We start from the raw sequence: 27,322 nt of genomic DNA on the forward strand, positions 1-27,322 counted from the left end.
CAAGTGGGGATCCACTAACTGCCTAGGACATGCAAGAGTGGGCCACTCTGGTCAGTCATGCTTTAGTGATTCCCTTTAAAATCAACCAACCCAGAAAAGGGTCCCCCTCTAAATCCACCTCTGTTACATGCTTTTAAACTTCAGTCTGTCAACTCTAACGCACACATTTTTATATGTAGTAGACTTGTGTGATTATAGTGTGCTTAATTGCAAATTAAATTTTCATCTTTTATAGAACAATATAAAGAAAAGATTTAAAACAATTCAGAGCAGATTGATATACTTTACAGAAATGGAATTTGATCATGTTGATATGGCCACTAAAAGTAAGTTATTTAAAAAGAGTTTTGTTTGTATCATGTTTATTGATATTCATGATTCAATCTCATTTATAATAGTATATATGACAATGTTCAGGTAGATCAGCATGTGGAAAACAGATGGTGTTGACCTGTTAATGTAATGTAACATGTGTAAATACAGCATTTAGTATTCAAACAGGCATGGCAGTATAGCTATATCATTATATTTTTGTCAAGAAATATAGGCATTGGAAAAATGTCAAGAGATCTTACACATGCAATTTACTGAATGTTTTCACAAATTTGTCCTGTTAATATTTGCAATAATCAAACAACATGAACAAAATATATTGTTTCTACATCAGACTGCTTTTAAAAATGTTAAGTGTATTTTCTATGACATAGCATGGCATCAGGCCATCTAGTCATAAAGATATTTATTCAACACCAAATCATAATTGATCATGAATGTTGCATATACATTTGTGTAGCTTGGTTACTTTGTCATTGACCAAGTCTAAACTGCAACTTTCAAACCTATGATTATGTTAGATAAAAACCAATTTTATACATAAATGTGCATACTGAACAATTTCGTGTTAGAGGGATCTGAATACACAACGATACAGCACAAACAACACCATGAACATGTGAACAACATTTTCGAAAAGACCCAAAAAGTAAAAAGTATATACTGAAACAAACCTCATGTGACTATGGTGGAACAGCAGATGTTCCTAAACCCTGCTGAATGCCATCGGCGATTACAAAATAAATGTATCACAAGATGTACATAATAAAATAGTAAAAAATAAATATACATTGTATATAAGCATGATAAATATAATTCCTCTAAACAACAGCCCAACAATGTTAGATATCTCAATTTTTTGTTCTTCCCTTGCCTAAATTGGAACTCATGCTACTAAGATATTGTGGCACCAAAAATCTGACAAAAATTCCAAATCATGACAAGCAAACATCCTTAAAAGCATTGGCTTATTGATTTAACATGGTTTATCCAAATTGTATTAATGGAATAAGAAAATTAGTTATCAAGGTAATACATATATGGACCATAATTTGGTATTCGGCCTTTGGTTTCTTTTTGTATCCTTTTTTATAAGTTCTAAAACTTTAACTTTTATTCTGTGGGTTGTGTTGGTGTTAGAATAATATGAATGGAACAATTAAATTTTTCGAGAAAAAATTAATACATTTTGATTCACCGTTTACGTGACAGGAAACCAAACAGGAAACCAATCTTTATTTTCTTTATTTTGCACAATTTATTTCAAAAGACATAATTGAACACCATTACTAGTGTTACTTGCTTCATGTTAATATTTAAAATCTATTTTCAATGTTAAATTAAAGTTTTTTTAAAACGTGACAGGAAACCATAAGAAACCGAAAGCATTTTTTTAGTTTTATTTTATTGCAAAATCTGCTTAAAATAATCTGAACAGTATACTTTTTCTTGAAATCCATCTTAAATGTCATGAATGTAACAGTATTATAAAACTCCTAAATATGTGCTTGTTTTGAAAACAATTAGTACAATTTATTCAGAAATTTCCATATTTTCTTCATTGATACAGGATACCATAATCGTTGTATCTTGATGTTTTAGCCAAAAAAATATATTTATATTTGGTTTTGAAATTCCAGTTATATACAATTTATTCCAAATCATTGGCAATGTAAAATTCTTTAAATCCAGTAAAGAAAAAATTTTAACTTGGAATTAAAATCTTTAAAATAGGCACCATGTGATATTTGAGACCTGTACACCATCTACATGGTTTCCACATTTTAACCTACTTTAGTGGGCTAAAATCAATAAAGTACTTCCTTTCAAGTCATGCCTGGTAAAAGTTTACTTTTCCTTTGACAAGTTTATTGTGTTTCTGAAAAGTGTTTGCAGAACATGAATAAAAAAAAATTATTAAAAATTGTGACAAAGATACCAACTTTGTACATCCAAGTGTAACGGTATATTAACATGTATTTTTTTTTATTAATTATCTTTATTCACCTAAAATATCCAGTAATATTTACTGCTGAAGCAAAATCAATCCCACGAACATCGGCACCATGATAAGAGACGTAATTTTGATTGAATTTTCCAAGGACCCTTTACATCGTTATTGGGAAACGAAGTGTGTAAGTATGTTGGTCAAATCTGAAATCGATTTTGTCAAGTCATGGGCATTTATTTTCTCACAAGATCGTATGTAACATTATCATGATTATGCAAATAGGAAAAATAATAGACCCCCGGCGCAATCTCTTTGAAAATTGTATTTTCCTTTTTTAAACAAGACGAAACAAGTTTACAGATTATGTTTGCTAACATCCCGTTGGAAACAAAAACAATGTTTAGACCTAGTATACCGTATGTCCGGCGGTAAGGGCGTGATCACATGTTAGTCACATGTTTCACGTATGACCGGAAATGATTAGAACTTAACGACAGAAACAATTTTAATAAATAACTGGACTTCTGTTTTATGTGAAATGTAACGCATAACGATAACGTCATTTTCTAACTTAATTATTACGAAGATCAAAACAAGAATGTAAATCATCTCTGATTTACCTGTTTGAACATCTCGCGAGAGTTCATATTTGCATATTGTTTTTAAGAATTGTATTACAACAAAGCAGATTATATCATCTAAAATTTGCGTTACGAAATCAGACACCAAAGTCACGCCAGTGTTCTTACACCTGTTACAGAAATACTTATAGTTCTCGGCATTTTCTTCTGACTATTCTTATTGGTCGATGTTCTTTGTTATTTGAAAGTAAAAGTTACGAATTTGCCGGTGACGATTATCTATAAATCAGTCAGCGTTATGCACTTCGGAAGCGAAAAATAACGCGAGAAACGACACAAAAATACGGTTGCATAATCTTTGAAATTTGTTAATTTCATTTTTTTTTCTAGGAAAGAGTAGCATACACTTGTATGTTGATAAAAAATAATGGCATCTTTAGATGTAGTTACAACTTTTCTTACAGTAATTCACAATTTTATCATTTTTCTATAGTTATAGGAAACGAGCTCAATAGCAAATTATGGTCCATATAATAAACTAAGGTACCATAGCTACTGTGCAAAGTTTCAAGAATTCCTAAGTGCCCAGTAAAGATAAAATAATCATGATATATTTAACTGATAATAAACATATATTATTACAGAGTAAGGAAAAAAAGTAGACAACTCATGAAAGTGTCTAAAATAAGGCATGCATGTTATTTTTCTCTGATAACTTGTTTAAGTTACATCCTTGACGTGTGTGTTGTTCACATTTTGCAAATATCATTTTCTTTATTTCAAGATAGGCATCTATTTTTGATATTCAATCACAATCCAAATTTACATTAGAGCTGTTTGAAGCTTAAATGATATGTCCATGCTTGCTCAACTATACATGGTTAGATCTCTACAGGAAAATCCGGTTTGCTGTCACACTACAAACTTGGCAGAGATATTTAACTACAAAAGAGGGACGAAAGATACCAAAGGGACAGTCAAAATCATAAATCTAAAACAAACTTACAACGCCATAGCGAAAAATGAAAAAGACAAAAAGATAAACAATATTACACATGACCCAACATAGAAAACTAAAGAATAAACAACACGAACCCCACCAAAAACTAGGGGTGATCTCCGGTGCTTCGGAAGGGTAAGCAGATCCTGCTCCACATGTGGCACCCGTCGTGTTGCTTATGTGATAAAAAAAATCCGGTAAATAGTCTAATTCGGTAGGTCACTTTTATGAAAGGGAAGGGGATTGTAGTTACGACTTAAGGAACATATCCGATATCCTTTTTGAAACGGTTATTCCATAACAGTCAACCAACTTGTGATGGCGTCCTTAAAATTTACGAAGGGATGATTTCAACTTCACCATTTGGATTTCTTACAAGATCCTCAATACCATGGCCAATAACTTATTATATAAGTAATAATCATGGCCAATTCATCCTTTTCCTTAAGGCTGTGCATGGAGGAAACAGTATTCTTGTGTTTTCAACCACTACATCCCTTCCATTAAGACCTTTTATCTTGTCTAACGCTAACTGGCTGTCAATAATTTTTGTAATTGCTATTTGATTCATATTTCATTGATGGTTTCCATATCTACACTGTAGCGCAGGGGACATTAAGTTTTACCCTTGTCCTTCTGTACCTCTGTATATCCTAACATTTGTTTCTTTTTTCTATCTTTAGTTTGCATCAATTAAACGTTATGAAACTTCCAGAAAATGCTTATTATCACGAAACATAGACATGATAGATAACATTTAAATTTGTGTAGCGTTAATTTTACCATGTTAACTATTCTCTGAGTTATGCTCTTTAAGGAAAATTGCTGAATTTTTCATTTCTGTTTTTCAATTTTGCCTCAACCAGATGTTATGAAATTCATTCACAATGCTTATTTATATCACAAATCACAAATTAAGTTTGATATTGGGTAGCGTCACTTTTACTGTTTTTAAGCTTTGCTCATTTACAAATGGAAAAATTGTTGATGGAGTTTGAATTTTGGATGTTTTTGTCGCTTCACTTAGGCCAAATAAAAATATATGTGTGGTTCCAGTAACCCGACCGACCCTAGTTAAAACCCCCCGACCCTAGAACTTTTTTTTTCATTTCTGAAAAATAAATTTTCAAACGATCAAATTTTGAGGATTGTGAATTAAAATAATTAAATTCATAGATTTCTGTCATCTGAATTTCCATCACAAGTATCTGTTATGGCTAAAATGCAACAGAATGCAACAAAATTAACTAAAAACGTATCATGACTGTTTATTTTACAACCAAACACATGTAAAAACGGCGGACTTCCGGTTGGGGCGTGTACAATACCGGAAACAATTTCGGTAAACACACGTTTTTTTTCCGGATTTTGACATTCAAAAATAAAAATTTAAAAAAAAAAAAAAAATTTGCCGACCTACCGACCCTATTTTTGAAAAGTATGTAACTGGAACCACACATATATTTTTATTTGGCCTTATACTGTTATTGAGTTTTGCTCTTTTACAAGTGGTAAAATTGCTCGTTTTTTGGTTTTTTTTACTCACGTTTGCCTCATGCTTATGTAATGAAACTTGTCACATTGTTTATTACAACAAAACTCAGATCAAGTACAAATTTGGAGATCCCATTTGAACCATTTTTATACGACCGCAAAAATTGAAAATTTTTGGTCGTAAATTGGTATCACGTTGGCTGCGTCGTCGTTGTCGTCGTCGTCCGAATACTTTTGGTTTTCTCACTCTAACTTTAGTTGAAGTCATTAGAAATCTATGAAATTTAAACGCAAGGTTTATGACCATAAAAGGAAGTTTGGGATTATTTTTGAAAGCTTTGTTCCAAACAGTTTGGGAATTAGGGGACAAAAAAAGGGCCGAAATAAGCATTTTCATGGTTTTCGCACTATAACTTTAGTTTAAGTCAATGGGAAACTATGACATTTTGACACAAGGTTTATCATGTTTATGACCACAAAAGGAAGGTTGGGATTGATTTTGGGAATTTTAGTTCCAACTGTTTAGGAATAAGGGGCCCAAAGGGTCCCAAATTACACTTTGTTTGATTTCATCAAAAATTGAATAATTGGGGTTCTTTGATATGCTGAATCTTACTGTGTATGAAGATTCTTAATGTTTGGTCCCGTTTTCAAATTGGTCTACATTAAGGTCCAAAGGGTCCAAAATAAAACTTAGTTTTATTTAATAAAAATTGAATCCATGGAGTTCTTTGATATGCTAAATCTAAAAATGTACTTAGATTTTTTATTATTGACCCAGTTTTCAAGCTGGACCAAATCTGGGTCCAAAATTAAACTTTGTTTAATTTCATCACAAATTGAATAATTGGGGTTCTTTGATATGCTGAATCTTACTGGGTATAAAGATTCTTAATTTTTGGTCCCGTTTTTAAATTGGTCTACATTTAGGTTCAAAGGGTCCAAAGTTAAACTTAGTTTGCTTTTAACAAAAATTAAATCCATGTGGTAATTATAGTCATTATAATGACACATTTCATACACTTTAATATAAATTTATGTGTTAAAAAGTAAATATTTGAAAATATTTCTCTTTCATATTCAAACAATTGTGAACAGATTATTTGTGACTTGTTGTACTGTGACTTGTTGTCCTACCAAATTTGTGACTTTATGTCCTGTGACATTTGTCCTGTGACTTTTTGTTCGTTTACTTAAAAACATCAGTATATTTTGTAAAGGGAAATAAAGATAAAAGTTATATCATGAATGTTGGTCATGATTTGTAAAACTCAGACCTGTCAAGTAAATTTAAGACACAATTCAAAATGTTTAGAATATATGTCAAGCTATCCTAAGAAAAAAAAGAATGTTGAGAATATGTTAAGAAATTTCAAGACACTGTATTCAAATGTCAAGAATTTGTCATTTTGTTTTTAATTAAGACCATATTCAGAATGTTGAGAATATGTTTAGAAAATTTCATACAAATTTGATATAAAGGAGAATTTGTCCAGAAAAATTAAGACACAAGTCATACATTTTGAGAATGTCAAGTAACAGTTCATGCAAATCAAGACAAAAACTGGTCTTTTCAGACTGTTTGACTTTGGTAGTATAATATACCATATAATATGGATCTAGATCTGTGTCATTCAGTGATATGGTAATTCAAAAGATTACCATAGGCAAGAACATATTTTCTTTACAAGCAGCTGCATTGTATTATAACTTGAGACTTTTTTCTTTCCTCATTTAGCTTGTTCCAGCAACAAACATGACAAGCATGACAAAACCTGGGATCTATTAGGTATTTATTATTATCATGGTATTTTATTTTCATTCTACATGTTATATGACAGATGTATGATGAACATGATGAATAATGTATTTTTTTAAATGTTTTTTTATGTTTGTGACACTGTGCCACTGTGCCACTGTGCCACTGTATACAAATTAATGCAAGCTTGTTTTTAATAATCATACACATATCACCTGAGGTTTCCAAAATATTGTATAGAAACAAAAAATAAAAATCAATGTGCTTTTTATTAACATCCAAAACATATATTAATAACCTAGATGTTTTTCCACCATGTCTACTGCAATGAAATGTAGAATTAATTTCCTACTACTGTCAAGTTCAATGAAAAATTATTCCTATTTTAATTTTTACAGTACTATGAAAATCTTGCACATCTAAGCTCTTGTTTAAACTTTCATATAATTTTATGATACTGTTGAAATTTTTGTTGCACCTACTGAAAAAAAAATTTATATTGTAGATTTGAATTCTGAAGAAGACGTTGAGGATAAAGTTGTATATCAAGAAATTCATAAGCATGATAAAAGCCGCATGTACCAAAAAGGTTTGTGTCTAAGTAAAAAAAAAAGTTTCAACATAGTTTTTTGTATCATGTCAGTACTTTAAGTATGTGGTACAATGCGGACTATCAATAAAGACTTAGAGTTCTCCTAAAAATTGGCGTTCCTTATTAATATCCCTATAAAAAGATCATATATCTCCAAACCACATACAATTTTTGAGTCTAGTGTATGCTGGAATTTGTGTTAAATCTGTTGGATTTTTTGTCATATTTCTTGGTATTTTGTTGTCTTTCTGTTATCTTCTCATATTTTGAACTGGATTTTCGAAGGAATTATTGGTTATCCATTTGGGGATGTACCGTAGGTCAATGGGCATATGGGCTGCAGGCAAATACAGGGTTCAATTATCGCTAAGTATTTTTGAAGGCGATTCCAGGGACTCGTCATTTTTAGGCATGATGAGTCCAACAGAAAGAAGAAAATATTTTATTGCAATATAATGTAATATTATAGTCTCCTTTTCTCATTTTCCTAACAGAGCAATGAAATGACATTAAATTCAGATTACTTTTAAACTTTTGCTATAAAATGATGATATATGTGTTTAACTGTCATTGACTGTGTTCAGTTTATACAAAATATTTCAATCTTGATGCATCTTTGGACTCACCAGTTTTAAAAATGCTGAGTCCAGATAGATTTTGATGAGTCCAGGACTCATGAACTCACCTTAGTGAGAACCCTAAAACAGACTATCCATTCACCTTAACACAGGAAATCATGTAGATAATTTTTCTCGTTTGAATTGTTTTACATTGTCTTATCTGGGCCTTTTATAGCTGACTATGCGGTATGGGCTTTGCTCATTGTTGAAGGCCGTACGGTGACCTACGGTTGTTAATGTTTGTGTCGTTTTGGTCTTCTTGTGGGTAGTTGTCTCATTGGCAATTATATCACATCATCTTTTTTATATTTGGTGGAAGAAGGCTTCATACAAGTCTTCTGAAAGCCTTTACTCCTGGCTGTAAAATCATGGAACCGTTACCAGGTTGTATGTGGTATCCCTTTCTGTGTATAACAATTTCATAACAACATCTGTGCAATTTCTTGACACTGATTTTTACACAAAATTAAGCTTCTGCAAAATTCAATTTGTAAATTAGGCTTGAAAAACAATCGATAACGTTAGTGTTATAGTTTAATCATGTTTCAATGTAAATATATATAAAATTGAGAATGAAAATGGGGAATGTGCCAAAGAGACAACAACTGACCATATAGCAGACAACAGCAGAAGATCATCAATGAAACGAGAAATTCCCGTACCCAGAGGCGTCCTTCAGCTGGCTCCTAAACAAATATATATACTTGTTCAGTCATAATGAACGCCATACTCAACTCCTAATTGTACACGAAAAACTAAAAGTTAAAAAAATACAAGACAAACAAAGGCTCCTGACTTGGGACAGGCGCAAAAATGTGGCGGGGTAAAACATGTTTGTGAGATCTCAATCCTCCCCTTTACCTGAAGTAAATTTAAGGATTTATTGATTTCTTATTGATTGATATTAACTTGAGACCCAGGCCGAAATTAATATCTGCTTTTCAAAAGTCAATAAATTATATGAACTTTTGAAATTTTCTTTCATGGTAGAATTTTTTGTCATCATGTTATATAGACCATATATACACTACCATTGCTTTGATTAAGAAAGGAGAAGGTCCGGTAAGGGCCGATTTTTTTTGCCTCAAATGTTAGGTTCAACTCATGAAAGATCTTGCACAGTTTTCAAACACTAAAGTGTCTATTTCAATTGATTCAATTAGTTCATGTGAGAGATTTTAAATTTGCCGCATCCCTGTTCATCCTCAATCTTTATATATGTTATGCATTATCAAATACAACTTCCATTTCAATACTATGAATGAACACCAATGGGGCCGCTTTCATTTAAGATGGAAACCGTCTAAAATTAAACTAGAATGCTATAATTGTGAAGATTTCAGTGATTAAGCATGACTTAATGATGCTAGTACCCGATATATGTGCATTGTATTGTCAAAAACAGCCTATATTTATGTAGCAAAAGCATTGTACTTTCCAGTAAATAGCTAAAAGATTACATTTTCACAATTTTGTAAAATTGCTATATTTTGGGGCCAAAAGGGTGGTCTTACTAAACCTACCCCTTTCTGAAGGAGTTTAAATTGACTTGTCATAGACCTACTGCATCTACTGCTGGTGATGTTATTTAACTTGGTTCAGATTTATATCCAACAAATACATAACGTCATAAGAACTCACAATCCCCTTTAACCTTTTATAGAAATGATAAGAGTCCTAATTAATAAGAAGACTTTTATATTGTATAAATTGTATGTTGTTTTTAATTTCAGAAGTTAATTTGACTGCTGAATCAGATTCATTTGTTAGCAAGAAAGATCCATCTGTGAATGTTGTGGCCAATGTAAAAGAGGATGTGTGGAAGCAAGAAGATGAAATGGGTTTGTGTAAAGGTAATAAAATGAAGTCAAATATAATTTTCAGATCATGTGTGTATTTTGACCATGTGATACTATACTGATCACCAAATAATGTTCTGATAAAATCTTTCCTTGTTGAAATACGCCATATACATGTGTAAATATTTTTGTACATAAAAAGAATATATAAGATTGAATTTTAAGATAAAAGGGGATAAAATTGGTTTATGTATGACAATATATTTGAATGGTATAGTGCTATCATGTTGCCATCATTGATTGAAGTCACATTTGGTTTAGGGTGAAGCTGAGAAACACCCTTTTATTTCAAAAATTATTGCTTACTTATAATTAACACAAATTCCTAATAAACATTTCAAAGACATGCATGGATGATACAAGTTTGTACAATTCTTGAGCATAATATGAAGATGAAAATTTTAAAATCATTAATGTAGTCTGAGCTTTTTGTACAGAAAATAAGTCAATTCTGTCAAAGTCAAATATATACAATTACTGACTTTTTATGAAGTAAATTTAAGGTTTTATTGATTTCTCAAAGACTAATATTTACTTGAGGCACAGGCCTAGATTAATATCTGCTTTTTAAAAGTCAATCCACCACTTATTTACTGAAATAAAAGACTTGAAATGTATATACAATCATTGACAATGACATTAACCAAAACTTATTTTACATTAATTATACATGTAAAAGCATGAGAATTTATCATGTTTATCATTCAAAAATCACTTTTCTTCATGAATCTGGTGAATATGCTTGTTTTTTCTCAAAGTCCAAATTACATAGAAAAAAAACCTAAATAATACTGATATGGAATCACAAGTACTTGTATCAAAATAAATTGAAGGATAAGTTCTGGTTATAAACCTACAATGATATACAAACCATTTCATATGTACATACTACTAGTATATATTTATTTCTAACACATCTGCCATGGGGCTGTTTTGGAAAATAGTTATGACCAAAATTACATCATTAACTACATTTACTGAAAATAAGAATAGGAAACAAGAACAAGGGGCATGTAGTCTTTTGAACATTTCTTATAATTATGTTTTACAATTCTTTGTAGCTTTCTAATAAACTATATAATGTTTTGAAATTTTCTTTCATGGTAGAACCTTTTGTCATCATGTTATATAAAGCATACACTACCATTGCTTTGATTTAGAAATTTCTGCAGGAGTTTAAATTGACTTGTCATAGACCTACTGCATCTACTGCTGGTGATGTTAACTTGGTTCAGATTTATATCCAACAAATACATAACGTCATAAGAACTCACAATCCCCTTTAACCTTTTATAGAAATGATAAGAGTCCTAATTAATAAGAAGACTTTTATATTGTATAAATTATATGTTGTTTTTAATTTCAGAAGTTAATTTGACTGCTGAATCAGATTCATTTGTTAGCAAGAAAGATCCATCTGTGAATGTTGTGGCCAATGTAAAAGAGGATGTGTGGAAGCAAGAAGATGAAATGGGTTTGTGTAAAGGTAATAAAATGAAGTCAAATATAATTTTCAGATCATGTGTGTATTTTGACCATGTGATACTATACTGATCACCAAATAATGTTCTGATAAAATCTTTCCTTGTTGAAATACGCCATAACAACAACAACAACAACAACAATACTTTATTTTAAGAGGGTTACACAGTTAGCTATATTACTAATCTTCCCTGAGGCCCTCATCATAAGAAATCAAACAAAATGCAAACATATACATTGCATACATTAGTATAAAAAGTCAAGTATGATAATAATGTTTAATGCAACTTGATAAAATGTGATGAAAAAAAATAAACATGATGACATGATCAGTTTTTAATATTATTGATATAGCTAGGTTGATTTCAATAAACGATCTGTTATTTTGTATTTGAAAGAATTAAAATTTGTAATATTTCTTAACGGTATTGGCAAATTATTCCACAAGAATGGTCCAGAATACATAAAAGATTTTTTGAACAATTCTGTTTTTGGTTTAGGGAGTATGAGGTTTCCTTGAACAGCATTTCTCAAGGGGTATGGATTTCTGTCTGAAACATAATGAAACTTGTTAGTAAGATATGATGGGGCATCATTTTTAATGCACTTAAATGTCATCACTAACTTATGATATTTTATTCTCTGTTCAACTGTCATCCAGTTTAAATGTTTGAATAAGGGTGCAGAAGGAGCGAATGGGTCTGTTTCTAGTATTAATCTAGCAGCCCTCTTTTGTAATTTTAATATCCTTTTTAAACCCTCACTGCTACAACTACTCCACACTATACAACAATAATCAATTAGTGGCAAGATATAACCATTATAGAATAATTTTCTGCAGTCTAGATTTAGAAATTTTTTAATCTTTAATAGTAGATATAGTCTAGATGATATTTTTGAGCAGATCACATCAATTTGGTTTGTCCGTGTGAGGGAAGGGTCAATTTTAATGCCTAAAAGACTTTCACATGTGGAAGATTGTATCACTTGATTGTTAATAGTTAAACAACTCTCATTGTAATGTGGCATTGCTCTTTGCTTCGTTCCAATAATCATATATTTTGTTTTATTTTTATTGATGAACATATTGTTATCATTGCACCATTCCTCTACACCATGTAAATCTTCTTGTACCTTTGACTGTAGAGTTTGATAACAATTACCAGAAAGATGTAAAGTTGAATCATCGGCATATAAATCAGTGCAACAATTTTGCATATAAATAGGAAGATCGTTTATGTATAATATAAACAGAAGGGGGCCTAATATGGAGCCTTGGGGGACACCATACTTGATATAAAGTTTTTCAGAATGAGCATTTCCAATTTGTACTTGTTGAGTTCTTTCATTCAAATATGATTTAAAAAAAGAAACAGCAGTATTATCAAATCCATAAATTTCAAGTTTTTTACAGAGAATATCATGATCTACTACATCAAAAGCTTTCTTAAAATCCAACAGGACTGCTAAGTTGATATTACCATCATTCATATCCTGTATCCATTTATCTATGATATTGATAAGGGCAGTTTGGCAAGAGTGTTCTTGTCGAAACCCAGACTGTGCTGGGTGTAAAAGATCTAATCTTTTTAGGTAGTCATACAAATGTTTTGAAACATGCTTTTCTAAAAGTTTTGATAAAACGGGAAGTACAGAAATTGGTCTATAATTTGTTGCCATGAATTTTTCACCAGCTTTAAAAACAGGGGTTACTCTTGCATTCTTCAGAACACTGGGTAATGTACTTGTATCTATTATTCTGTTAAAAATGTAAGTTAAAGATGACATTATGAAAGGAGCACTCAATTTTAAAATTTTTGGTCCTATGTTATCAGATCTGGTGGATTTATTAATGTCAAGTTTGATCATTTCATTAAATAGACCATTTATTGTGACTGGTGGAATTGAAAATTTTACTTGTTCTGACTTAGTAAATTTCTTTTGTACAAATTGATTTAATTTTGCATAATCATGAGTTTTGCTCATACATCTGTCAGTCCTCAGGTTTTCAACACAAGATGTAAAAAACTTATTAAAAACGTTACAAATGTCACTGACATTATTAGTTTTAACACCATCTTCATTTAAAAGTTCATATGGCTTTTCTTGTTGGGATGGGTTAAGACTTCGAATACATTTCCACAAATCTTTAGAAGCTTTTGAATCTTTTACCATCTTTGAATAAAAATTTCTTTTTGATTCATCGATTATGTGTTTTGTCCTGTTTCGCCAAAATTTGAACTCGGACCACATTCCTAATTTATGGTATTTGTCTCTCATTTTTCTGGCATATGCAATTTCATTATTGAACCATATACATGTGTAAATATTTTTGTACATAAAAAGAATATAAGATTGAATTTTAAGATAAAAGGGGATAAAATTGGTTTATGTATGACAATAAATTTGAATGGTATAGTGCTATCATGTTGCCATCATTGATTGAAGTCACATTTGGTTTAGGGTGAAGCTGAGAAACACCCTTTTATTTCAAAAATTATTGCTTACTTATAATTAACACAAATTCCTAATAAACATTTCAAAGACATGCATGGATGATACAAGTTTGTACAATTCTTGAGCATAATATGAAGATGAAAATTTTAAAATCATTAATGTAGTCTGAGCTTTTTGTACAGAAAATAAGTCAATTCTGTCAAAGTCAAATATATACAATTACTGACTTTTTATGAAGTAAATTTAAGGTTTTATTGATTTCTCAAAGACTAATATTTACTTGAGGCACAGGCCTAGATTAATATCTGCTTTTTAAAAGTCAATCCACCACTTATTTACTGAAATAAAAGACTTGAAATGTATATACAATCATTGACAATGACATTAACCAAAACTTATTTTACATTAATTATACATGTAAAAGCATGAGAATTTATCATGTTTATCATTCAAAAATCACTTTTCTTCATGAATCTGGTGAATATGCTTGTTTTTTCTCAAAGTCCAAATTACATAGAAAAAAAACCTAAATAATACTGATATGGAATCACAAGTACTGTTATCAAAACAAATTGAAGGATAAGTTCTGGTTATAAACCTACAATGATATACAAACCATTTCACATGTACATACTACTAGTATATATTTATTCCTAACACATCTGCCATGGGGCTGTTTTGGAAAATAGTTATGACCAAAATTACATCATTAACTACATTTACTGAAAATAAGAATAGGAAACAAGAACAAGGGGCATGTAGTCTTTTGAACATTTCTTATAATTATGTTTTACAATTCTTTGTAGCTTTCTAATAAACTATATAATGTTTTGAAATTTTCTTTCATGGTAGAACCTTTTGTCATCATGTTATATAAAGCATACACTACCATTGCTTTGATTTAGAAATTTCTGCAGGAGTTTAAATTGACTTGTCATAGACCTACTGCATCTACTGCTGGAGATGTTAACTTGGTTCAGATTTATATCCAACAAATACATAACGTCATAAGAACTCACAATCCCCTTTAACCTTTTATAGAAATGATAAGAGTCCTAGTTAATAAGAAGACTTTTATATTGTATAAATTGTATGTTGTTTTTAATTTCAGAAGTTAATTTGACTGCTGAATCAGATTCATTTGTTAGCAAGACAAATCCATCTGTGAATGTTGTGGCCAATGCAAAAGAGGATGTGTGGAAGCAAGAAGATGAAATGGGTTTGTGTACAGGTAACACAATGAAGTCAAATATAATTTTCAGACCATGTGTGTATTTTGACCATGTGATACAATACTGATCACCAAATAATGTTCTGATAAAATCTTTCCTTGTTGAAATACGCCATATATATGTAAGACTCAGATCGACGTCCAGTCTCTAATCGACATCCGTTCATCAAATCGACGTCCAAATGTGACGTCAGAATGAAATGACATTCCAAATCGACGGCCAATTTTATGCCCGTCTAATCGACGTCCATTTTTTTGGGGCATTTTCTAATTGACGTCCGATTATGAGCTTCTCTAATCAACGTCCGTTTTGACACAGAATACAAAACTAAACTGAACAGAATGCAGCTGAAACATTTAGACCTTTAAACATATCATATTATGTGAGAGTGAGACAAATAAGATCTAGCAGAAAAACTAAGTCCAGTTATAAGTAAAATATGGAATAAATAAGAAATGTGTGGTTTTTTTTTTAATTATTATACTAGACTAAGTATGGAAACAGGTTGTGATTTCAATTTTTCAAAGATTGGTATGATTTTCAAAGGGACAACTATACACCAGAGTTCAAATAAAATGGATGTAAGCAATTATAAACCATACAGCTTTCAACAATGATAAAAACCCATACCGCAAAGGCTATGAAAGGCCACGACATAAATAAGTTAAACAATTAAAATAAGAAAATTAACGGTCTTATTTATTAAAAACAATTCTGAAAAACAAATATGACAGATATAAACCATCGAAAACCATGTACTCCAGGCCCATACAGAATATGTCGGGGGTTATACATGTGTGTGAGCACTTAACCTAGAACAGTGGTTTTAAAGCATAACATAAAAACATAATGCCAATTATCTTGCGCTAACGTTTCATTCCTGGTGTAAAACACAGAGATTTATTAAAATAAAAACCTGAATTATAATACTCTCAAAATACTTGACTGTGCTTCTTCATTTATGACACACGCTCCTTGGTGTGGATCAATTGGATTAACTTTTTATCAAGACAAACTTTAATATGCATGATACCTATTTCAGATTGAAAAATAAATTATGTACATGTATAAGTGTAAACAATTGATATAAAAAAGATGATGTGGTATGATTGCCAATGAGACAACTCTCCACAACTATAGGTCACCATACGGCCTTCAGCAATGCGCAAAGCCCATATCCCATAGTCAGTTATAAAAAGCCCTGAAATGACAATGTAAAACAATTCAAACGAAAAAAACAAAAGCCTCATCTGTGACCAATAATTTATTATTTATTGATATTGGACATTGATTTTATGACGAGAACAATCGGGTGTATTTTTGGCAAGTAATGCCGTCACATTAGACGTAGATTAGAGTATAAAAAGATTGGATAACGATTTGAGAATGTGACGTCAGATTTGGACGTCGATTTGATAAACAGACGTCGATGTGAGGAACGGACAACAATTAGAGGCCGGACGTCGATCTGAGTCTAACATATATGTGTAAATATTTTTGTAAATAAAAAGAATATGAGATTGAATTTTAAAATAAAATGTGATAATATTGGTTAATATATGACAATAAATTTGAATGGTATAGTGCTATCATGTTGCCATCATTGATTGAAGTCACATTTGGTTTAGGGTGAAGCTGAGAAACACCCTTTTATTTCAAAAATTATTGCTTACTTATAATTAACACAAATTCCTAATAAACATTTCAAAGACATGCATAGATGATACAAATGTGTACCATTATTGAGCATAATATGAAGATGAAAATTTTGAATCATAAATGAAGTCTAAGCTTTTTGTACAAAAAATAAGTAAAAACTCTGTCAGTGACAAAAGTCACCAATTAATAAGAATACTTTTATATTGTATAAATTGTATGTTGGTTTTAATTTCAGAAGTTAATTTGACTGCTGAATCAGATTCATTTGTTAGCAAGAAAAATCCATCTGTGGATGTTGTTGCCAATATAAAAGATGATGTGTGGAAGCAAGAAGATGAAATGAGTTTATGTAAAGGTAACAAACTAAAGTCAAATATAATTTTCAGATCATGTGTGTATTTTGACCATGTGATTCAATGGGCCATTCCAGTTCATTTCGTATAGGTTGGGATGGATGGGGAGATATATTTTATACTTGTCAGAAAAAATATCATGAAAAACAACCTATCAGATTTAAAAATGAAAACCTATAGGATTTAGAGTTTTTGTTCATATTGGGATGATAAGCTTTCATGGGAAAAATGACCAATCAGAATTTTTACTGCAAGGATTGTACCCATTAGAATTTTAAATACAATACCAGATAATGTTTGATAAGAAACTGTCTATATACCAAAGCACCCCTAAGATATGACATATGCATTTTTGTAACCCCTAAGATGAAATAATTTTTACCTTGGAAACTATTTACTGCTGCAAGACTCTCAGAAGGTTTTTGCGTATAAGTGTATGTGTCAGAAGAAGAAGAAAACCAAAATTCACCCCTAAGATGTATAAACTTTGCACCCCTCAGAATGGACCATCCATCCCCCTTATCAGACTTTAACTGGAATGGCCTAATAATGAACATGTGATACAATACTGATTCCCAAATAATGTTATTCTAAGGTCTTTCCTTATTGAAATACACCATATACATGTATAAAGATTTTTATGCCCCACCTACCATAGAAGAGGGGCATTCTTTTTTCTTGTCTGTGCGTCCTTTTGTTCGTTTGAAACCCAGTACACATGTGCCTTACGATATGATCTTTCTAGTTATTTGCCAAGTTAGGGCTTGTACACCAATTTCACGCTTCACTGTACATAGAAAATATAATGCAAATTTCAGGTTAAAGTTTTTGGCCAAGGCAGTTTTAGATGAAGTTGAAGTCCAATCAACTTGAAACTTAGTATACATGTTCCCTGTGATATGATCTTTCTAATATAAATGCCAAAAAAGAGTCTCTGCCCCAGTTTCAGGGTCCATTTAACACAGAAAATGATATTGTGAGTGGGGCATACGTGTACTTGTTTTTGAATAAAAAAAATATGAGAGTGAATTTTAAAGTTAAATATGATAAAATAGGTTTATATATGACAATAATTTGAATGGTATAATGCTAACATGTTGCCATCATTGTTTGAAAACATATTTGGTTTAGGTTATAGCTGAGAAACCTCCTCTTATTTGAAAAACCATTGATTACCTATAATTAACACAAATTCCAATTAAACATTTAAAAGATATGCATGGATGATACAAATTTGTACAATTGTTGAGCATAATATGACAATTAAAAGTGTAGTGTGTCCTTTTTTTTACAGAAAATAAATCAATTCTGTTAGTGACAAAAGTCAATTATATACAAATAATTTGACTTTTTATGAAGTAGATTAATGGTTTTATTACTTTCTGAAAGACTGCTATTCTTTGGGTTTTTTCACGATATGAACTTTTTTTCATCAGACCATACACTACCACTAAATTACTGCAGTAGTTTTAACTGACTTATCATAAACCTGCTACACCTACTGCAGGGGTTGTTCAACTTGTTTCAGATTATTATACCACAAATATATAACTTGATACTAGTTTAACTCCCTTTTACCCTTTTATAGAAATGATTGAGAGTTTTAATTAATAAGAAGAGTTTTATATTGTATAACTAGTATATTTTTTAAAATTTCAGAAGTCATTTTGACTGGAAGATCAATTTCATTTGTTAGCAATGACCAGCTAAAGTCTAAATATGGTGATGACCAGCTGAATTCTACACATGGCGATGACCAGATACAGTCTACACATGGTGATGACCAGATACAGTCTACACATGGTGATGACCAGATACAGTCTACGTATGGTGATGACCAGATACAGTCTAAACAAGGTGATGACCAGATACAGTCTACACATGGTGATGACCAGCTGAATTCTACACATGGCGATGACCTGATGCAGTCTACACATGGCGATGACCAGATGCAGTCTACACATGGCGATGACCAGATGCAGTCTACACATGGCGATGACCAGATGCAGTCTACACAAGGTGATGACCAGATACAGTCTACACATGGTGATGACCAGATGCAGTCTACACATGGTGATGACCAGAGGCAGTCTACACATGGCGATGACCAGATACAGTCTACACATGGTGATGACCAGATGCAGTCTACACATGGTGATGACCAGATGCAGTCTATTCATGGTAATGACAATCTTAGGTCTACACATTGTGATGACAATATTAAGTCGAAGCATGGTGATGACAATCTTAAGTCTACACATGGTGATGACCAGATGCAGTCTACACATGGTAATGACAATCTTAGGTTTACACATTGTGATGACAATATTAAGTCTACGCATGGTGATGACAATCTTAAGTCTACACATGGTGATGACCAGATGCAGTCTACACATGGTAATGACAATCTTAGGTCTACACATTATGATGACAATATTAAGTCTACACATGGTGATGACAATCTCAAGTCTAAACATAGTGATGACCAGTTGCAGTCTACACATGGTGATGAACAGCTGAAGTCTACACTTGGCGATGACCAGATGCAGTCTACACATGGTAATGAACAGATGCAGTCTACACATGGCGATGACCAGATGCAGTCTACACATGGTAATGACCAGATGCAGTCTATTCATGGTAATGACCAGATGCAGTCTACACATGGTAATGACCAGATGCAGTCTATTCATGGTGATGGTAATCTTAAGTCTACATCTGGTGATGACAATCTCAAGTCTACACATGGTGAAGACCAGATGCAGTCTAAACATGGTAATGACCAGATGCAGTCTACAGATAGTGACCAGATACAGTCTACACATGGTGATGACCAGATGCAGTCTACAGATGGTGATGACCAGATGCAGTCTACATATGGTGATTACCAGATACAGACTATCCATGGTAATGAAAATCTTAAGTCTATACATTGTGATGACAATATTAAGTCTACACATGGTGATGACAATCTCAAGTTTACACATGGTGATGACCAGATACGGTCTCCATATGGTGATGACCAAATACAATCTACACATGGTGATGACCAGATACAGTCTACATATGGTGATGACCAAATACAATCTACACATGGTGATGACCAGATACAGTCTACATATGGTGATGACCAAATACAATCTACACATGGTGATGACCAGATACAGTCTACACATGGTGATGACCAGATGCAGTCTACACATGGTGATGACCAGATGCAGTCAATCCATGGAGATGACAATATTAAGTCTACACATTGTGATGACAATCTTAAGTCTACGCATGGTGATGACAATCTCAGGTCTACAAATGATGATGACCAAATGCAGTCTTCAGATATTGATGACCAGATACAGTCTACACATGGTGATGACCAGATGCATTCTACAGATGGTAACGACCAAATGAAGTCTACACATGGTGATGACCAGACACAGTCTATCCATGGTAATGAAAATCTCAAGTCTACACATTGTGATGACAATATTAAGTCTTCACATGGTGATTATAATCTCAAGTCTAAACATGACCAGATACACGATGGTGATGACCAGATACAGTCTAAACATGGTGATGACCAGATACAGTCTACAAATGGTGATGACCAGATGCAGTCTAAACATGGTGATGACCAGATACAGTCTACAGATGGTGATGCCCAGATGCAGTCTAAACATGGTGATGACTATCTTAAGTCTACACATGGTGTTGACCAAATACAGTCTACATATTTTGATGACCAGATGCAGTCTACACATAGTGATGACCAGATTAAGTCTACACATAGTAAAGACCAAATGCAGTCCACAATTGGTAATGACTAGCAAAAGGGTCAAGTGAACCTTTCTCATCACTTATCATTTGCTTATTGTTTGTTGTTGTCTGTTAACTTTTACAAAAATCTTCTCCTGAAACTACTAGGAAAACTTTAAACAAACTGGGCCACAGTCCTTTTTGGGGTATCTATTTTAAAAGATGGACCTTGTTCAACTATTTTAAACACTACCCAGTCAACACTAAGGTGAGTTTGAACAGTACTGCTTGTGTGAGTTCACTCAACTTCAATCTAAAAGGTTTTTTGTAATTTGTTTATTTTTGACAATCTTAAAGTTGGTTATTCTTGTTATTAATATAATATATATTATCTCATACAGGATTTTCCTATACTTAGCTAATATGAAGATTTAACTATGCTTTTTTTTTAAATATAAAAAATATGTGTCCCTGTGCTATTATTCAAGCTATAAGTGGTGCAAAATTGTCCAAATTGCATAGGTTGTTCCTGAAAAAACATTCATTTTTTCTAATACAAAGAAATCTATGAAATAGAATATCGTAATAAAATATGATAGGAAAGGCTTTATAATATGCTTTAAGAAAGTAAAAATTAAAAAAAAGGGATGTCACCCAGGGCTTCCAAAACGGTCATATATTACGGACATTTGTATAATGTCCGGTAAAAGTCCGGCTGGGCAAAGCATGAAACGGTCATATACTTTTTAGTTCAAAGCTTTTTCGGTCATTTTAACATAATTCACGATCTTTTTGACCCAACCTTTTGCCTTTAACATCCACACATTTCCGGTCATAAAAGTGACATGATGATTTAATTACTATCAAAACAACCCCTAATTCAATACTTTCTAATTTTAATTAAGGCTAATTAGTTGTTGGACAGCTGAAATCTACCTGTTCAGGTGACAGGTAAACTATTTTCTGTTCCGGACATCGTATAAATTGATCAGTCTATTCACAATTGTTTTCTTACGGTTTGTATCTAATCGATTTAGTCCAAAAGATTAAAATCATAAGAAATTAGTTTATCAACATGATTTGATGAAAAATTTAAAAAGGATTTAAATGAAAAATAGTCAGAACTACCTTGTATAAACTAGAACACGTGTGCGCATGTGCACAGGTGGGAAATTTTGATTATGCATCCTACTTTTTTTACAAAAATGCTAAAATTATCATTGATACCTGTATCTAACGTTCATTTCAAGTATTTTGTTGAAGAAATAACATAGATAGAGCTTTTTACTCAAGTCATGCTTTGTAAGCGTACACAGATTTTACGTATCCGTTTATGGTCCATGTTCTACCATTGTCAAGTCAACATCCGGTTTTAGAAAAATGTGATTTAAAAACGAATGTAAAGTTTTTGACAATGTTATATTGCACAAATAAAGAGTCTAAGGCAGATATGAGCACGCTGATGTGCATACTTTGAATGATGCACTGCCAATTTAACAGTTTACATCGGAACATCAAATTCATATCAAAGTTAAAAATCGATTTTTTTTTTTTATCTAATATCAATCATTGGAATGGCTATCTGATTACCATATTTGCCTATTGTGACTATAAAATAATGCAATAAATCACTTATTGTTTCTTTATACAAATAAACAGTCAGGAATTTGCCCCAAAGTTAGTCCTCAGGTGCAAAAAACGTCAATTTTGACGTTTTTTCCTTCTTTTTCTAAACCTGTAAGTCCGACAGATGCTAATAGATGCATCCATCTGTAGTTTTCATGTAGGGTGGACACTACTGAACACTTTTATCACAACAGTTGTTAGGTCAGAGTCAAACTAATCTGGGTTCATCAGTGTAAAGAAGGTCATTCACCAAATTTTTGATTTTTTCCGATTTTGAACTTTAACTGGCTATCTGATTACCATATTTGCCTATTGTGACTATAAAATAATGCAATAAATCACTTATTGTTTCTTTCTTGGACTTGCAACTGGAAGTAGTCGTTTCGACAGCATATTTTTAATAATAAACACGATCAGTGGTTACATTTCTTTAGGTTAACAGTATTTGTCAAGTTTTCAGTCCTCTTAACTCCGTGTTTCAGACATTGAAGGTAAGCCCACCCCTCCAATCTAAAATTTTAAAGTTTTTGAGCTCAAAATGAATATTAAAAGTGAGAAACATGACAATCAATAGTGTCAGATTTAGGAAACGTGCATACACTACGAATTAAATGGCATTACGATGACCTCTAAATGTATGGAGTGCCGTTAATGCCAAAATAACAGTGATCTGGGTAGGGCCGTACTATTACGGCCCCCACACGACAAGGGTTAAGATCTTTGACCACATTTTTTTGTGTTAGACACCTTATCTTGTCAAAATTTGATCACAATCCAAATTAAGACCCTCTTTTTGTGTTTTTAAGAACTTAAATTAAAGACCGATAGGCAAAAGTTTCCATTTTTGTATTTTTTTGTAGATGTGTTCTTATTTACTATATAGTTTCACCAACTTCTTTATAAATAAATATGAAAATATATAAAAAATGGATTGAACTGACCTCTAAATGACCAATGATTCTGTAATGAGGAGTACTAAGATTTTTATACTCAAAGATATTTAGGTACTGTCATGTTACATAATGAAATTTTCACAAAAGTCCTAACAAAATTGATTTGAACATCCTGTAATAAATGAGGCAGATAACACATTTAATTATAAGCTAATAGTAAGTTTTTATTTTTACTTTCTAGGTATGATATGTTTGAACTTGCTTTGGAGAGCTTTGTATAATTTGCCAAGTGCTTCAACACTAGGTATGTATATATAGCTACACTTATTTGTGCTGCAAACAAGAAAATACCATTGTTAGGTTGACATTGAAATTCATTTTGGCATCAACAATGAATATTTCCCTTTAAGAATTCACTGATGAAAGTTCATGTTCAGGTCAAATTTGAGTTATCTAAAAACGTAACCAACAGATTAACAGAAAATGAAAGGGTTGTTGATATCAAAACATGACTGAATGATTATGTTTTACATCTCTTTTTACAATAAGAACAAATGCACGACAACACAGATTGGTGATAGATCTGAATTAGTATTTCCATTAGCCAACATTTTAAGTGTTTGTATTGTTGTCTGATGAAGTCACACAGTCCATAAAGACGTTGATTTATGTCACCAAATAATCTAATATACATGCATTACCTATGCCCCATGGACCCCCATTTATTTTACCCTCTTTTGTGTTTTCTTAAGTCCATAAATTAAAAATAAATAGATGAGCAAAATTTCCCATTCTGTGTTTTTTTTGTAGATGTATCCTCATTTTCTATATAGTTTCACCAATTTAATTTTGAACCAATATAGAGATATAGAAAATTTGATTGAACTGAACTCCTATTGACTCATGTTTCTATAAGGAGGGGTACTAAAATTTTGATACTCAAAGCTATGTTGGAACTGCCATGTTTTATTGTGAATTTTTCACAAAAGTCCCTAACAAAATTGTTTTGAACATCCTGTAATAAATGAGGCAGATAACACATGTTATTATAAGCTAATAGTAAGTTTCAATTTTTTTTCTAGGTATGAGTTTAGTACTGGGGCTGCTTCTTAATTCCATGTTTTCTTTGTCAAATGCTACAAAACCAGGTATGTATACAATTGCTACACTTTTTATACGACCGCAAAATTTGAAAAATTTTTCGTCGTATATTGCTATCACGTTGGCGTCGGCGTCGGCGTCGTCGTCCGAATACTTTTAGTTTTCGCACTCTAACTTTAGTAAAAGTGAATGGAAATCTATGAAATTTTAACACAAGGTTTATGACCACAAAAGGAAGGTTGGTATTGATTTTGGGAGTTTTGGTTCTAACATTTTAGGAATTAGGGGCCAAAAAGGGCCCAAATAAGCATTTTCTTGGTTTTCGCACTATAACTTTAGTTTAAGTTAATAGAAATCTATGAAATTTTGACACAAGGTTTATGACCACAAAAGAACGGTTGTGATTGATTTTGGGAGTTTTGGTTTCAACAGTTTAGGAATTAGGGGCCAAAAGGGCCCAAATAAGCATTATTCTTGGTTTTCGCACAATAACTTTAGTTTAAGTAAATAGAAATCAATGAAATTTAAACACAATATTAATGACTACAAAAGGAAGGTTGGTATTGATTTTGGGAGTTTAGGTCATAACAGTTTAGGAATTAGGGGCCAAAAAGGGCCCAAATAAGCATTATTCTTGGTTTTCGCACCATAACGTTAGTATAAGTAAATAGAAATCTATGAAATTTAAACACAAGGTTTATGAACATAAAAGGAAGGTTGGTATTGATTTTGGGAGTTTTGGTCCCAACAGAATAAGGGGCCCAAAGGGTCCAAAATTAAACTTTGTTTGATTTCATCAAAATTGAATAATTGGGGTTCTTTGATATGCCGAATCTAACTGTCATGACTGTGTATGTAGATTCTTAACTTTTGGTCTGTTTTCAAATTGGTCTACATTAAGGTCCAAAGGGTCCAAAATAAACTTAGTTTGATTTTGACAAAAAATCAATCAGTTAGGTTCTTTGATATACTGAATCTAAAAATGTACTTAGATTCTTGATTATTGGCCCAGTTTTCAAGTTGGTCCAAATCGGGGTCCAAAATTAAACTTTGTTTGATTTCATCAAAAATTGAATAAATGGGGTTCTTTGATATACCAAATCTAACTGTGTATGTAGATTCTTCATTTTTGGTCCTGTTTTCAAATTGGTCTACACTAAAGTCCAAAGGGTCCAAAATTAAACTTAGTCTGATTTTAACAAAAATTGAAATCTTTGATATGCTGAATCCAAAAATGTACTTAGATTTTTTATTATGGGCCCAGTTTTCAAGTTGGTCCAAATCAGGATCTAAAATTATTATATTAAGTATTGTGCAATAGCAAGTCTTTTCAATTGCACAGTATTGCGCAATGGCAAGAAATATCTAATTGCACAATATTGTGAAATAGCAAATTTTTTTTTAATTAGAGTTATCTTTCTTTGTCCAGAATAGTAAGCAAGAAATATCTAATTGCAAAATATTTGCGTCCGTCGTCGTCCGTCGTCTGTCGTCGTCTGTCGTCGTAAACTATTTCAAGAATCTTCTCCTCTGAAACTACTAGGCCAAATACTTCCAAACTTTAACTGAATGTTCCTTAGGGTATCTAGTTTATAAATTGTATCAGAAGTTTTGATCTATCAACAAACATGGTCGCCATTGCTAAAAATAGAACATAGGGGTCAAATGCAGTTTTTGGCTTATATCTCAAAAAACGAAAGCATTTAGAGCAAATCTGACATGGGGTAAAAATGTTCATTAGGTCAAGATCTATCAGCCCTGAAATTTTCAGATGAATCAAACAACCCATTGTTGGGTTGCTGCCACTTAATTGGTACTTTTAAGGAAATTTTTGCAGTTTTTGGTCATTATCTTGAATATTATTATAGATAAAGATAAACTGTAAACAGCAAAAATGATCAGCAAAATAAGATCTACAAATAAGTTAATATGACCAAAATTGTCAATTGACCCCTTTAGGAGTTAGTGCCCTTTATAGTCAATTTTTAACCATTTTTCGTTAATCTTAATTAACTTTTACAAAAATCTTCTCCTCTGAAACTACTAGGCCAAATACTTTCAAACTTTAATTGAATGTTCCTTAGGGTATCTAGTTTATAAATTGTATCCGAAGTTTTGATGTCGCCATTGCTAAAAATAGAATATAGGGGTCAAATGCAGTTTTTGGCTTATATCTCAAAAACAAAAGCATTAAGAGCAAATCTGACATGGGGTTTAAATGTTCATTAGGTGGAGATCTATCAGCCCTGAAATTTTCAGATGAATCAAACAACCCATTGTTGGGTTGCTGCCACTTAATTGGTAATTTTAAGGAAATTTTGCAGTTTTTGGTCATTATCTTGAATATTATTATAGATAAAGATAAACTGTAAACAGCAAAAATGATCAGCAAAGTAAGATCTACAAACAAGTCAATATGACCAAAATTGTTAATTGACCCCTTAAGGGGTTATTGTCCTTTAATGACAATTTTTCACAATTTGTTCATCATATTTGCTAACTTTAAAAAATCTTCTCCTCTGAAACTACTAAATGGATTTGGATGAAACTTAGCATGATTGTTCCATAGATTATCCT

The 27,322-nt window shown here is 31.9% G+C and overlaps 1 protein-coding gene across 1 annotated transcript in view; it reads left to right on the forward strand.

Annotated features, from left to right (window-relative positions):
• Positions 1-227: 227 nt before the first annotated feature.
• The window catches only part of LOC139496067 (dentin sialophosphoprotein-like), a 37,317-nt gene continuing 10,222 nt past the window's right edge, over positions 228-27,322 (forward strand). The window contains exons 1-10 of the mRNA XM_071284503.1: positions 228-326; positions 7,098-7,148; positions 7,624-7,707; positions 10,064-10,183; positions 11,556-11,675; positions 15,240-15,359; positions 17,255-17,374; positions 19,032-21,185; positions 23,886-23,948; positions 24,727-24,792. Of these exons, the coding sequence (XP_071140604.1) occupies positions 293-326; positions 7,098-7,148; positions 7,624-7,707; positions 10,064-10,183; positions 11,556-11,675; positions 15,240-15,359; positions 17,255-17,374; positions 19,032-21,185; positions 23,886-23,948; positions 24,727-24,792 (2,932 nt within the window). The 5' untranslated portion in view covers positions 228-292. The remainder of the gene's footprint in view (positions 327-7,097; positions 7,149-7,623; positions 7,708-10,063; positions 10,184-11,555; positions 11,676-15,239; positions 15,360-17,254; positions 17,375-19,031; positions 21,186-23,885; positions 23,949-24,726; positions 24,793-27,322) is intronic.

This window comes from Mytilus edulis, chromosome 11, assembly GCF_963676685.1.
Source record: "Mytilus edulis chromosome 11, xbMytEdul2.2, whole genome shotgun sequence".
Classification (NCBI taxonomy): Eukaryota; Metazoa; Mollusca; class Bivalvia; order Mytilida; family Mytilidae; genus Mytilus; species Mytilus edulis.